We start from the raw sequence: 15479 nt of genomic DNA on the forward strand, positions 1-15479 counted from the left end.
CAAGGTACAAATGCAATTCAGCCAAAGATTATCAAGATACTATCTGTTCATAAAAAGCATGTTACACTGAATTCAGATTTCTTTGTAATAAAAAGGGAAACTAAAGGCCCAGATATACCAGAAGACCGAATTTGAAGAACGAACTGGTGTGACGTCATTTTGAACAAAACCCGGCCGAATGAAATGCGTTTTGAGTTCATTTTGGGAGTTTGAAATAGCAAAACATCCACATTGCTATGATCAGATGCTTTTTTATGCTTTACTAAAATGCTTGCTGTTTTCTCAATTTGGTCATGTGTTTATTTTGTAATTGAGAGGACTGCAGCACAGATTTACATATTCATCTAAACGTCACTCTCAGCAGTGTGGGTGGCATCTGATATATCGCTGGTCATGTATTTTGAACTTCGTTTTACCCTTAAACGAAGAATGAAAAAACCTTTGCCGCGAGTATATCCAACGCTATCTCATGATCAATTTGAACGGATTTGTACAAGGTGGCTAATTCGCACAAATTTTTATGACCTCACTCTTATGAATTCATACGATTTGTCTAAACCGCAGTGACGGGTAGGTTTAGGGGCAGGGTTAGGGTTAGGAAATTCATAAGATGAGTTGGCCAACTCATCAAATCTATAGGATTTAGCAAAAAACGTACAAATGACTTTGTACAAATTCATACGAATTAGCCACCCCGTGAGATTGGGTTGGTATATCAGGCCCTTAAGAGATACTTCACCGCTTTTTCATATTAAACTATGTTATTCCCTTAACTAAGATGAGTTGATGCATACCTCTCTCGTCTGAGTGCGTACACGTAATCGCTCTAAGCGTGGTGACCATCTGATAGCATTTAGCTATAGCCCACTAAGCCCAGTTCATTTACTATGGTACCAAACAGAGATCAAGTTAGAAGCCACCAAACACCTCCACATTTTCCCTATTTAAATACAGTTACACGAATAGCTGAACGACCTAGTATGGTGACATAAAATAAAACGTGGCGCTTTTCTAAGCGGGTTAAAAAGGAGAACTATAATATATTGCAGAATGGCACTTCTGAGAGTACTTCGACTCGGCGCAGTAAAAATTCCCGGTGTCATGAAAAATCCTGTCCCCCTGTGAAATCGTGTCCGCAAGGACCCCCAGAGCGATTCTATTGGCTGAAAGAAATTTTAATAGGTAATCTGTTCAGAGCCTGATTACAATTCTTACACAATCGTGTTTTGATTTTTACTGTTTAAATTGTGTTAAAATAGTCTTTAATGTCTTACAAAGCATTTGTTTCATATACTAGTAGTATATAACTGAAGCTAAAAGTGCTTATATAAGTATATAATTCAGAACATGTTTTTGCTCCCATTATAGCAATCAATTAAATATTTTAAATAAATGTTTTGCGTGTGTACTTATTATGGCAATGAATTCATCGTTTATTAGTCGAAGTACTCTCAGAAGTGCTATTCCGCAATATATTATAGTTCTCCTCCTAGTTTAGGGAATAACATAGTTTAATATGAAAAAGTGGTGAAGTGTCCCTTTAAGAGGACAAAATGCATTCTTGTGTTTAGAAACATGAGTGGAGCGACTGGAAAAGAATTAAAGGAAAAGAATGCAAGGTCTTAATACATGTTTTTGAAAGTTGAAAAAGACAGATAAAACAGCAAGACAGGGCGCAACAGTGACATCAGTCTTGTATTACATTGAAAAAACACTGCAGTGGTTGGTTGTTTGTACCCCCCCCCCCCCCAATTAAAAGTGACACCCATGGTAAGATGATGCTCAGCTCATTATAAACAAGAAGGAAGGTCTTAGGCAATGTGTATAGCACAACATATTTTTAACTTTTAATCTAAAAGTTGAGCTTAAAAGCAGCTTAAATACAGTAACTTTCAAAAATGACCACAAACAGAGACAGAGACATCTGAATCAAGACACGCAAGAAAAGTATGAGTCACAAGGAAAAAGGGAGAAGTTGCAGAATATCATCCTTGGTCATTCTTTGACCTCCCAGTAATGAGACATAAACGTGAAAAGGAGTGTTCACACAGTTTCCTGTGCTGGCTGAAAGGACACCAGCATGTCCAAGATGGCTCATTACCCCATACATGACTCCAGACCATCCTCTTGGCAGAAATCCGCCGGTAATGACGGAGCTTCAGGCAGCGCAGGATTAATGAAATAAAGGTTGTCACACACTGTGGAGCTGCTGTACATATGCGGATCTATGAAAGCTGCCACAGGACATGACTGCAAGGTCACCTTCACTAATCTGATGTCATGCACTCTGTTGTTGGAAAAACAGAATAAAATGTCCTGAGCTAAAAGTGTGTTCAGTTTTATACAGATGAAGGTGAATCTGGCAACATTTTATTACATTGGTAGCTATCTATTGTGGTAGCCTGACAAGCCAGACCCACATCAAGATGTTTGGTCTGGGAACTCACCATTGGCAGGGCTCAATCCAAAGGGCGGAATAAACGGTTGTCTTTCAAACTCCTTCTGCACGCAATTGGATAGAGCTATAACCAACCAGAGCACTGTGAAGCGGAGCTCGTTGGTAGATTAAACATTCGCTGTATCCGGTTGGCAAAACTAAGTCTTAGAACTTGTGTTTCATGGGACTCGCACCCAGGCGCTCTGCAATGAGCAGTGTTGTACCAGGTGAGCAACCGAGCCAGTTTACTACATCAGAAAAGCCATACGGAACTATCTATGTGATGCATATGTAAAAGTGCATTCGTTTCCAAATCATGTACTATGGTAAAACAATGGTAAAAGTGAATACATTGTTAATCTATAATCTGCCCCTGAAATTATAATTAAAAATAATAAAAGTTGTTGGCATTATACTGCCTCTAGTTGTTCATTTTAAGAACGTATGTTATTTGAATTTCTCAAAAATGTTGGTATATTTCCAATAAGACTCTGCTGGTATTTTAAGCATCAGACCTGCAGAAAGGCCAAAGATCTCAAAGTCGCTCAATTGTAGTAACTTGGACCTTTATTCTGAGCATTACATTGTCAATATTATGAAGTGTACCATTGAGTCTAGGACTCTGTCCCATAACCTATACAGCAACCCCTTAAAGCATCATAGGCACACTCCAAACAGGAAGTCTGTTATAAAACTTGCCTACAAACAGCAAGTTTGTACAGCCTAGATAGCATCCATAATGTAAAAGTGGACTTAAGCAAGCACTGTGAGGGAGATGAAGTGAAAGGAAGGAAGTGAGGACTTTAACATTGTGACAAATGAGCACTACTAGGTATACAAATCACTAGACAGTGTAGTTCAAACGTTAAATGGTGGGTGCAAGCCACTGAATAGCACAGAATTGATCCATCCACTGGTGAGTGAAACCTGCACTGTGGGAAATGTGCTGCGAGTCTGTAAGCATTTTAAAGTGGTCATAAGCAGCGCTTGCAAAATGGCAGTCGTGTTACAGGTGATTCAGGTCTTTTCCCAATCCTCTTCTGCCCTTCTCCTTTGTCATTTCATGTCTCTTTTTCTCTCCCAATAAAAGACAAAATGCCCCTTTTGTTGATAATTAATAAGGGCTCATATTGTGAAATATAATTATTGTAATATATTTTAAAATGTCATTTATTCATGTGATGGCAAAAAAAATCAGCATCATTACTCCAGTCTTCAGTGTCACGTGATCAAATCATTGTAATATGATGACTTGACACTTGAAGTATTTCTTACTACTATTATCAATGTTGAAAGCAGTGAGAAGCTTAATATTTTTTGTGCAAATCTTGATGCAGTTTTTCAGCTTTCTTTGATGAATAAAAAGTTCAAAAGAACGACATTTACTAATCTGGCAAGAATGTAAAAGTTTCACTTCTGATCAATTTAATGAATCCTTGCTGAATAAAACATGGGACATTTGTGTATACTTTAGAAATATACAGTATAGGCTTAAAATGTAATATATTCAAGCAAAAATGAATGCAATTCAGCTATGAATATTTTGTTTATGAAACGTCCATCATCCCTCTCTGCTGATGAAACTTTAATTCGTGCCTTTGTTACATCCAGAATTGACTTTTGCAACAGCCTTGTTTGTGGCACATCATTACAAGGCTTAATAACCTCCAGAACATCCATAACTCTGCTGGTTCAATGCCATTCTCATGACCACATCACCACTGACCTTCAAAAGATTCATTGGCTGTTGTTGTGTTTGTTTTTTCTCATTATTTCCAAATCATAATATTCCCACAGCTATTCTTCTTGGGTGAACCAAAATCATTAAATGGATCATATTTACTCATCCTCATGCCCTTATTTTGTCTATGAAACATAATCAATGTCAAACATTTTTCAATATACGCTTTGCTTCTTTTATGTAAAAAAGTTTTGACCAGTCATAAAATACCAAAATATTACAAACTAACTTATGATATAGTTAGTAATATAGTAATACATTAATATAGTGTGTAATATTGTTTTAAATATGTAGTATGTAGTGTAGTATAGCTTTTATTTTTATATTTACAGTTCATTCATTTATTAGTTAGCAATTTTAGTGGTAGTACTTTAGAATACTGTTCCATCATTAATGAATAACTATACAGGAACAAATGAGTAATGCAATATTAACACTATTAAAGTTTGACTTCCCTTTTTTTTTTTTAGTTTTTTTTTTTAAACCACGGAAACACAAAAGAAGCTTTAATATATTGCCTGTTTTATTAAACAGGTGAGCAAATGATTGGATACATTCATCAACAGAAAACGAATTATTGTTACATAGCCCAACACAGTTAAGGCCTATATACACTGGGACAAATATCTCCCATACTTATCGGCAGCATTTTTCGAGATGTTTTTCGGAGCGTCTTGAGTGTTCACACCCAAACGATTTTCACTGCCGATGCACCGAGTGCACGTGTAATTTCAGTAGATGGTGCCCCCGGCACACAAGGTGGTGCTGTGCCACTTTATGCTTCTGTCACTTGCTTTTCACACAAAAGAAGTAGTATTTACGTGCTTGCCAAAACCATTCACACACTTTTTGCTAACTGGCAAAGCAGAATTAGCAGCTCATCATCTTTGTCTACTTACTTCCTCTTCGACGTATCAATGTGCGCTCGGCAAGACCGTTTTGTGCTTGAGCGCCACCAAGTTGTGTTTTACTGTAACTTCAGCGGCTCCAGGCACGTGAAAAAAAAGTTTTGTGTCGGTGTGCGCATTCACATTGGCGCCCTTTTTATGACGAGGCGTTTAATGGTAGCGATAAACGCACATGAAAATTGTCCCGGTGTGAACAGGTCTTCAATCTCGTTTTCTTGATTTACCACGAGTACCATGTTTTACCGTGCCTAATATCAATATAGCTTACTGCAGTATGCACCAAGTGTCTCATAGTAGCTGCAGAGTGAATGCACAGAAAACCTTTTAACATAACTTTCAACACGCTCAAATAATATATTTAATCTGTTGAAACAGCGGGTTACCTCACATACGCATGACCGTAAAAAACGGAAGCGAAAGTCGTCTGTGGCATAATAAAAGCTCTAAGAAATCAAGGTGTCATCAAGCTATGCCTTTGTTTGGAATAAGCCACCTCTAGCGGTGAAAAATGTACGGTGGCCGAGACAGCTCAGCACGCTGCAAATGAAGAAAGCACCAGCAAATAAATAAAACATCTTCATCAGTTTGACAACACGCGCGCTGCAAATGTTCACAACGCATGCACATACAAAAACGCGCTACAAATCCTCACAACATATGCAAATACAAAAACGCTGCAAATAACACAGACCACAACTGAAATGTTTTAAGGGGACCCCTTTGAGTGACGAACTCCCATGGGACCTTATTGTTTACTCGCCTGTCACCTGTGTTGTTGTCACTGACCTGAAAGGTGAGTTTTTTTTTTTGTTTATTTAAACATCCTGAAAGTATGATTATATGGTCTTTTTTATACAGTGTAACAATATATTTAGGCCAACAATATCGAAACGACTAAGCAATTATACCATCATGATATAAAAGTAAACAAAAAAAAAACTCAACTTTCAGGTCAGTTTTTGTTTTTGCATGTTGTGAGGATTTGTAGCGCGTTTTTGTATTTGCATGTGTTGTGAACTTTTGCAGCGCGCGTGTTGCCAAACTGATGAAGATGTTTTCTTTATTTGCTGGTGCTTTCTTCATTTGCAGCGTGTTGAGCTGTCTCGGCCACCGTAAAAATGACATATTGTGCCTTCAACTAACAAGAAACTCCTAACAAATTTGTGAGTAATAGTGCTCATTTGTATTATTTGCTAATCACTAACTACTATTATTTTTTTATATCTCCTAGAGGACTACAAAGAATTACTACAGGTTCATGATAAATGTGAATAATGCATAATGTATAATTTATGTATGATCGTTTAGAAGGAATTACTAATTATTTGAATCAGTATTCTAAAGTGAAAAGCATGATAACCTTCTAGTATTGGCTGAAGTCATAGTAAACTAAGGTTTTGAATATAATAACTCAAGTGTTACTTACGGAAGAGAAGACAATAATGAATAAAGTCATAGTTTTTGCTATTTATGGACCAAAATTTATTTTCGTTGCTTTGATGATGTTTTTATTACCTTTGTGGACATGGACAGTATAGTGTGCATACACTTTGATACACTGTCAGACTAAATATAAAATATCTTAAACTGTGTTCTGAAAATGAACGGAGGTCTTACAGGTGTGGAATGACATAGGGTGAGTCATTAATCACATCAATTTCATTTTTGGGTGAACTAACCTTTGAATACCTTCTTCAAAGAAATTACTAATTATTTGGAACTGTATTCTAAAGTGGAGATCGTGTTAACCCACTGGTAATCACTAGTGTGAATTTTATTTCAAGCAATAAAAACAATTGTTATAATTTTTGTGTTAGTTAACAATAACAACACTCTTCAAGCATGCAACAGGCCGCAGTTTATGTCCTCATGTTAAATTTTTCACCAAAAAGCATCAGTCATCAATGTTTACTGATGTGCTGTGGCAATAGAGTGATTTATGTCATTCTGACATTCTTCTGAGGCAGAGCCAAGTTGGACATGCCAGGACACTGCTCACTTATGGATCTTGCTGTCAGTTTTTGATAGAATCTAAGCTGCTTTAATAACAGAAAAGCCTTAATTTGATTCTATCATTTTATCAGAAAAGCTTTCAAATACAGTGCAATGTGACATATTAATGAGAAATGAACCAAAACCACCCATTTGGGGATTGAAGATTAGAGCAAAAGGTTGTAAGTCTCCTCTCAATGTGACTGACAGAAAGGCCTTCAAACTGCAAGAGATTTTACTCCGATTGTTGCATCTGTTGTTGTCCCATGTGCCCACAGGCCATAATAGCTTTTGTGTCTCCTCTCCTAGTCTCGCTGGGTTCGGTTTTATTAGTTCCTGTCAGAGTCTGGCCTACTTTGCTTTGCTGTCTGTGTTCGAACAAAGTTATTATCTAATGCAGGCTAATATGAGACCGACAGAAAGACCCTCATTTTTGTCAATTTTTGAGACAAAATTTAAAAGGATTTTTCTCATTTTTCACCCCAAACAGTTGCACATTACATAAAATGGCTGTAATTTTTCACGGTCCAAAGATGAACGAGCACAATTAGCCACATGCTTGCCTTGACACAAAAACAAATCACCGCGAGTTGTACTGAGCACTAAATGTGACCAGAGGCTCAACCATCCATAACGTGATCTTTAGCTATTTGTAAAACGGCACTTGTTTTTTAAAGCACAGGCTAAGTGACAGATATTCATCACATAAACACGCTTTTATTATAGTCCTCCTAAAAACGGATTATGCATAATAGCAGGAGCATATGCAGTCAATCTACAATTGATTTACCATTAATTATATCTAATTTATAGTCCCTATAAATTAGATATAATTAATGGTAAATCTATTGTAGATTGACTGCATATGCTCCTGCTATTATGTATAATCCGTTTTTGGGAGGATATATATATATTACTTTTTATTTTTTTATTTTTACAAAGGTGATGTTTTGCCTGTAGTAATAATGTTTTAAACGGGGATGAGTTTGAAAATACAAAGAGAAAGTTCTACGATGCAGACAGTTTTACTATGCAGGCTAAAATGTACTGTTAGACCAGCTTGTATGCTAAAATATATATTTACTACTGTAAGTACTTCATCAATCAATCAGTCAATCAGTCAAATCAATCAATCAGTGCCTGGCTCACACTACAGGAGTTTTAGGCCGATTTATGCCCGATTTTCCCCTCCCGAGGCTTATTTTCCAAAAAATACACAAAATATTTTCCAGGACTCGATCGGTTCCGATGTTGGGCACAGATTATCTGGTAATGTGAGCCGTTCACAGATCAAATATTGCACCTCCTAATCTGCTCTCACGCAAATCAGGCTCGCCCCCATCATATCAAACATGTTTGATATTTGTCGGGATGAGCAAGATTGTAATAACGTCAGAACTGTCACAATCATGATGTCTATGGTCACAATAGCCAATAGGAAACAAGTCTACGACGAGACGGACATTTCGAAATGGCGACCGCGAGTTGAGTTGCCGTAGTTTGCTGTAGCTCTGAGGAAGAGAGGGAGAGAGAGAGAGAGAGAGAGAGAGAGAGAGAGAGAGAGAGAGAGAGAGAGAGAGAGAGAGAGAGAGAGAATATCAGCATTTCTTCCTTTTCATTTGACAGCACAAATCTACACTTTAACAGGTGATGATCACTTTTGAACTAGGCAGCGGTAAACATTCTGGCACACTAGTGTGACAAAGCGTCCGTGCAGTGTTCGCCTTAAATACTGAGAAATAAGAAAACAATAAATGACAGTCGTTTGAATGTTCCTTAACTTTATTCTCGGTCACACGCGTAATAACCAGCCTGAAAAACCCGCTACACTCCAGTACAATAAGTGCGCATGCTCCACCTTTATGCAGCAAGCTCCGAGGGGGAAAATACATTGCTAACACACACAACGAGCGCCAGAACGACAGGATCAAATAAGGTCAATAAAATTACCTCAATTTCTCGCTGCAGAACTGACAATCCATGTTGAGCCCATCTACCCTACCATTTTCGAATCCATTGGTTTATTCTTACGCTTTTTGTTTTTTCCACAACAAATGATCATTATTGATACAGTTAATGTTTTCATGTTACAGTAGGCCTTTCCATTTTGTTTTCCCACTTACGATCTGCTGCGTAGATCACGTGACGCACTTCCTCTGGCACGATAATCTTAATAATAGTTTGTACTGTGTGATGCTCCTCGATTTTCAAATCTTGTAGTGTGAGCATGTTTAAGATTTGAGTCAAGAAAATCTGCAAAGATTCTCCTGAAGTGTGTGCTGCAACCAGACTTTACAATCGGAGAGGATTTTAAAACTCCTGTAGTGTTAGCCAGGCATTACAGAGTGCCCTTCACTCAAAAAAATGACTTTTCACTATTGTTGGATTGCACTGTTGCAATCAAATCATACTTGTTCACATTACTTAAAAACTAATTGAACTACATGAACTTAAATTTACTGAGTTGTTTCTACTACTATTGAGTATTGACACCAATTACTTAATAAATCAGTCCCTCCAGTTTTTCGCGATTCCGCGATCGCTGACTACAATGCAAAATCAGCAAAATGTCTCATTTTTTGCGATCCTGCATAATTTGCCATTTCACCGCAAAATAATCACAAAAAATATGTTCTATAACAAATAAATAAATAAATATCGAATTTATTTAAAGCTTTAATACATCGTTTTTATGCCGATTACAGACGTTGTGGTGCTTGCAAAGTGTATGGTCTTTGTAAAAGCGAAAGTGAATTTTTCTCGCCTGCCATCTCGTCTCGCATAGGCCTAAGTGCCAAGGACCGGGCGAATTGATTACTCTAGATGGATGAATGACCAAATAAAATTATGATATGCCTGATAACACTAAAAAAGAGTTCATAAAAGCGCTGTATACCAAACTCAATTCGCTCCTTACACACGGACCGATGTCAGACTGCTGAGGATTCTGTGCTTTTGCCGCCTATCAGCGCTCGCGAGTATACAGATCTGTTCTATAGGCTTAATGCCCTTGATCAATCAAAATCAAATACACACATGATTATCCCTAAATGTCCGTCTTGGAGGTGTCTTGAGTGAATAGGTTTGGGACGTGTGACAGACTGTAGGCTATTAGGTCTGTGTATTATAGTAGCCAGTAATCTTTAAGTAAAAGCAACTTATAGGTTATAGCAGGCTACCTATCAAATAACAACCACTGAAGAAAACCCCCCCACAAAAAAGCAATGTTTGTATCTGTATCTTTATGTTGTATTTATTTGTCCTCGTATCATTTGTTTATTAGTTCTTATTTAATTACTGACTGTTTACTTGATTAATTATTTGAGAACTTTTTATATTAGGCATTGCTTATTGCTGTATTTACTTTTCCCAGATATTTCCAAGATATAGTTATTAAAGCTATAGTAGGCTACAACACTGGACTAGCCTTTTTTTCTAAGATACCAAAATAAAAAAGATTTGTGCATTTTGTTTGTTCTGTTGTCGTGTATGACTATTGTGCATCTAACATAATACATAATGTGGTAAATGTGGTATCTTAATAATTAAAAAAAAAAAACATTGCAAAATTGTTCGCACATTTCTGCAAATTACCACCACAAAATCAGTCATATTGATCGCAAAAATCACAAAAAAATATTGTGAAATCCTGGAGGGACTGATAAGTGTTTGTTTGGTCAACTTAACATTGCTGAGTGAAACGAACAAACTGAGCAGTGGATCTGTAGTTCCCAGCATGCTTTGCAAGTGACTGCATTAGGAGAGTGAATGTTGTGTTATTTTTCAGCAAAGGGCAAGATTTATGTTTAGTGAAGTTTTTGAAGAAGTTTATGTTAGTGTTCAGTTATGTTGGACATTTAGAGGAGTAATTTTGTGGTTACCATTATGCAGTACAATGGTGCCTGTGTTTAGGCTGTGGGCACTTTATTGGATGGAATTCCTGCCCTCAATTAAATTGAGTTTGTCTAATGAGTTACTTTTGGATTTTGTTTCTAAAAATATGCTTGTTGTTATTTAATATATTTCCACTTACACTTGTAGAGCAAATATTACATTTATATAAAACTTCTTTTGTTCATATAACTAAATATTTATTTGTAAAAATAACTCAATATAGTTGCACGGAACCACTTGACCATGCATTTAAGTAAATTCAACAAGTACATTTTTTTAGTGTTGTTACATGTTACATGTACTTACCACAATAACAGTAAACCATGCATAATTATAAGCAACTAACCCTCAACTAAACCATAATCCTACCCTATTTCTATAGTAAAGTATGTTGTTATTTAATATTACGGAGTACTTTGAATTACACTGTAAACTTAAAATGAAGTGTAACCAAGATTTGCATTCCATTGCACTGCTTTTTCATATTTCTGCATGCACTAGAAATATTCATCGGTTTCGTTCACGTCTTGCTATGCACAAAGATTTGTTGGCAAGCTAAATGATTTCAAAAGGCAGGAAGAACCATGTCGACCTTGTGAGCAATGTTAAAACCATAACAGGAATGACAGAAATGTTTAGTTTAGCTGAAATACTGCTTATGTTTTCACATACTTTACACATACTCACATACTGTATACACTGAGTGCTAAACGTTTTAATGTGCATGTGTGTAATTAAAGGTGCAGTGTGTAGTATTTATGTGGACCTTTTGACAGAAATGGAATATAATACATAACTATGTTTTCAGTGGTGTATAGAGTGTATAAAGACCTGACATAATGTACCATTATGTTTTTATTACCTTAGAATGAGCCATTTCCATCTCCATAAACCGCGGGTCCCCTTAAAGTGAAGTCACCATTTTGCGCCATTATGTTTTTACAGCAGCCCTAAACTGACAAACTTCTCTACAGAGCGCTAGCAACTCTCTGCTGTCACAGACGACATCTTTGTCCTGTGTCGGGCACCGTAGCTTCTCTATGTGCTTCAAAAGGGAGGGGTGAGCTTTGGGTGATTACAATTCACAACCTCACAGCTAGATGGCGCTAAAATTCACACACTGCATCTTTAAATGGTAGCTACAGGATAGGGCAGTGGACAGTGATTTCACAAGGTTGTAAACTTTCAAAGCTTTCCAGCCAAGGTACTGTAAGTATTTATTTGCTTGCCACCCTAAAATGAGACTGTTAAATTACCTTTTGACATCCCAGACAAACTGCAAAACTCTGTGATATTGGGACTGCAGATAAGGTCATAGCCTACATTGCTGTCTTTCATAAATTACACTGGCAGGAAGGTCAAGCTGCTGCCAGATTTTTCTAGTTAGTCGTGAGACAGAAAACTACAACTGACTTCAAGAGAGTATAAACAATTTGCAGCCTTGCATTAGTTAGTTCAATTAATAATTAGTTACATTTATATAGAGCTTTTCAAGGCACTCAAAGTGCTTTACAAAGAAGGGGGAATCTCCTCAACCACCACCAATGTGCAGCATCCACCTGGATGATGCGACGACAGCCATATTGCACCAGAACGCTCACCGCACACCAGCTGATTGGTGGAGAGGAGACAGAGTGATGAAGCCAATCAGGAGAGGGGGATGATTAGGAGGCCATGATAGACAGCAGCCAATGGGCAAATTTGGCCAGGATGCCAGGGTTTCACCCCTACTCTTTATCGAAGGACACTGGGATTTTTAACGACCACAGAGAGTCAGGACCTCGGTTTAACGTCTTAGGGTGTACTCACACTAGGCACGTTTGCCATGAACTGGGCCCGAGTACGATTGTCCCCCCTCCCCACTCGCCCGCTGGCCTGCACTCACATAGGGTTTCAGCATTCGTGCCGGAGCACGCTTACGTCATTATGGTGCGACAGTTTCGGGATAAACAGAAAGAGCGGCGCTCTCTGAACACAATGGAGTCCATCGCTCTGTTGGTATAATTTAAAAATATAATCCATGTGTTAATGACAACATTCTCTTCGTTCTCTTAGATTCCTTGCTAGTATAATACTCCTTCACTAAATCTATGTTGGTGTGACGTATTGTGTGATGTACTGCTGTAGAGTAATCTACACCTTTGGCCAAATTTTGTACCTGCTCACCAAACTTGCATTGTTGAAACTTGGGTGTTCATGGGTAACAAACAGAAGCCATTTGCCTTATTAGAGGTCAGTGTACCATCAGAATGATACTGAAACTGATATTTCAAGGTAGAAAATCTTACATACAATTGATGGTTCACTAAAAAAAAGTACAATTATGTCCTTTACTCACCATCATGACATACTAGAATGATTTCCTTTGTTTAACGGAGTGCAAAAGAAGTTATATAAAGACTTTTTAATGATTTGAAAGAATTTGGCAGTGGCTAATTAATTTGTATGTTTCATACAGTTTAGTACGGTTATGTTTAGGGATGAACATTCATGCATACTTTTCTAAATATCCTGTTCTGTACTACTGAAATTCATACAAAATCGCTAAAATAATGAAGTTTTCGTGTTAAGATTGGGTTGGCCAATCACGACACTGCCATTTAGAGGAATGAGAATAGTTACGGTTAGCTCTCTCCAAGTATATTCCAAAGCAGTGGCAAAGACCCATATGTATTTGTTGAAACAAGCCATGACTGACCCCAGCGGATGTGTCCTGTAGGACTGCTGAATATCAGGGGTACAGCAGAGTGATGTGTCTTTTGCTTCATGTAAAGAGAGCACTGATTGCTTTCAGTGGCCCCTCTGGCCTTCAGTGAGTCTATTTTCATTTTCCCAGCAATCGATTCGCTGCAGCTCCACCATCTCTCTGCCCTTTACTTCAAACTTTACCCCCTCTCTCTCTCTATCTGAATCACAGAACCTCAGTTATTCAAACACATCTGTGTTTTCTTTCTCTCTTTCCATCTCAGATGTTACCAGGGCGATTGAGCTGCTGGAAAAATTACAGGAGTCAGGTGACGTCCCGGGTCACAAGCTGCAGTCCCTGAAGAAGGTTCTACAGAGCGAGTTCTGCACCGCTATTAGAGAGGTGAGACCTACATTAAGTGTTGCTGTCGCCTCCAAAGTTAAGCACCATATTCTACGAGTGACACAGTTAAGATATTTTCATAATTATATTACAGTGGCAGTTCATCCAAAAATGAAAAGTATGTCAAAACTGACTCACCATCATGTCTTTTGAAAACAAACATTTTAATCATTATTTTATGTGAAATATATAATATATGTGACCCTGAAGCACAAAACCAGTCATAAGTTGCATGGTATATTTGTGGCAATAGCCAACAATACATTGTGTGGGTCAAAATCATAGATTTTTTCTTTTAATATATAAGAAAACATTTATTAAATAAAGATAGTATTAACTTAAGATATTAAGTAAAGTTCAGGTTCCATGAAGATATTTGGTACATTTTCTACTGTAAATATATATAAAAAAATATGCATTGCTAAGAAATTAATTTGGTTTAATCAAGTTTAAAGGTGATTTTCTCAATATTTAGATTGTTCTGCACCCTTAGAACCCATACTTTCAAATTGTTGTATCTCGTCCTATCCTAACAATACATTAGTGAAAAGCTTATTTATTCAGATTTCAGATGATGTATAAATCTTAATCTCAAGTTTTGTGGTCCAGGGTCACAAGATTTTTAGAAAAATGTCCAAATAGATGTTTTCATGCATTTACAAAAATCAAAACGTGGTACACATGACTAGTGCAATACCAAGTCTTCTTGGTAATATCATATCATTTTTGTATATTTAGGTACAAACTGAAATCTGAGCTACTTTATTCTGATTGAACAATTACAATAGTTTATTAAAACATAAATCAATGCACTGAATTAACATGAATTATATGTATTACCAGTTTCAATGCCAATTAAGAAAATTAAAGGGAAAATGTTTCCAAATTTAAGGATGTAAGGCTTACGACTGGTGGGTGAAGGTTTCTTGCGTTTTCTGTTTTTTCAGCAGGGCAAATAGCCTAGAAATCTAGACGCACCCTAGTGGCAGAAAATCTAATCAATCTTTTCTCTGAGAAAAGAACAAAGAGCGGCACTGAAGTCTTAAAAAGGGAAAATGTGTTCCGAGTTTTGCCGACCGGATACGGCCAAAGTTTATTCTGTTAACTAGCTCCGCTTCACCTTCGTTGCTCTGGTTGGTTGTAGTGCTATCCAATTGCGTGCACGTCGTGCAGAGGGAGTTTGAAAGACAACCGTTTATCCCGCCCCTCGGACTGAGCCCTGTCAATGGTGAGTTTCCAGACCAAACATCTTGATGTAGGTCTGGCTTGTCAGGCTAGCATATAGCAAGCAGTGTTAGGATAGTGATTTAATTCCAATTTATCTTTCTCTGACTCCATTTTAACATGACCTCGAATTTAGGATAGAATGCAAATTGGTTATTAGGTCATTTGTACAACAATTTAACTACACATTTGATT

At 37.3% G+C, this 15479-nt stretch overlaps 1 protein-coding gene across 1 annotated transcript in view; it reads left to right on the forward strand.

Moving 5' to 3' along the window:
* lin7a (lin-7 homolog A (C. elegans)) overlaps positions 1-15479 on the forward strand; it is a 61835-nt gene that overhangs the window by 13629 nt on the left and 32727 nt on the right. Inside the window, exon 2 of the mRNA XM_067427253.1 lies at positions 13942-14060. Within this exon, the coding sequence (XP_067283354.1) occupies positions 13942-14060 (119 nt within the window). The remainder of the gene's footprint in view (positions 1-13941; positions 14061-15479) is intronic.

Source organism: Pseudorasbora parva, chromosome 20, assembly GCF_024679245.1.
Source record: "Pseudorasbora parva isolate DD20220531a chromosome 20, ASM2467924v1, whole genome shotgun sequence".
Taxonomy (NCBI): domain Eukaryota; kingdom Metazoa; phylum Chordata; class Actinopteri; order Cypriniformes; family Gobionidae; genus Pseudorasbora; species Pseudorasbora parva.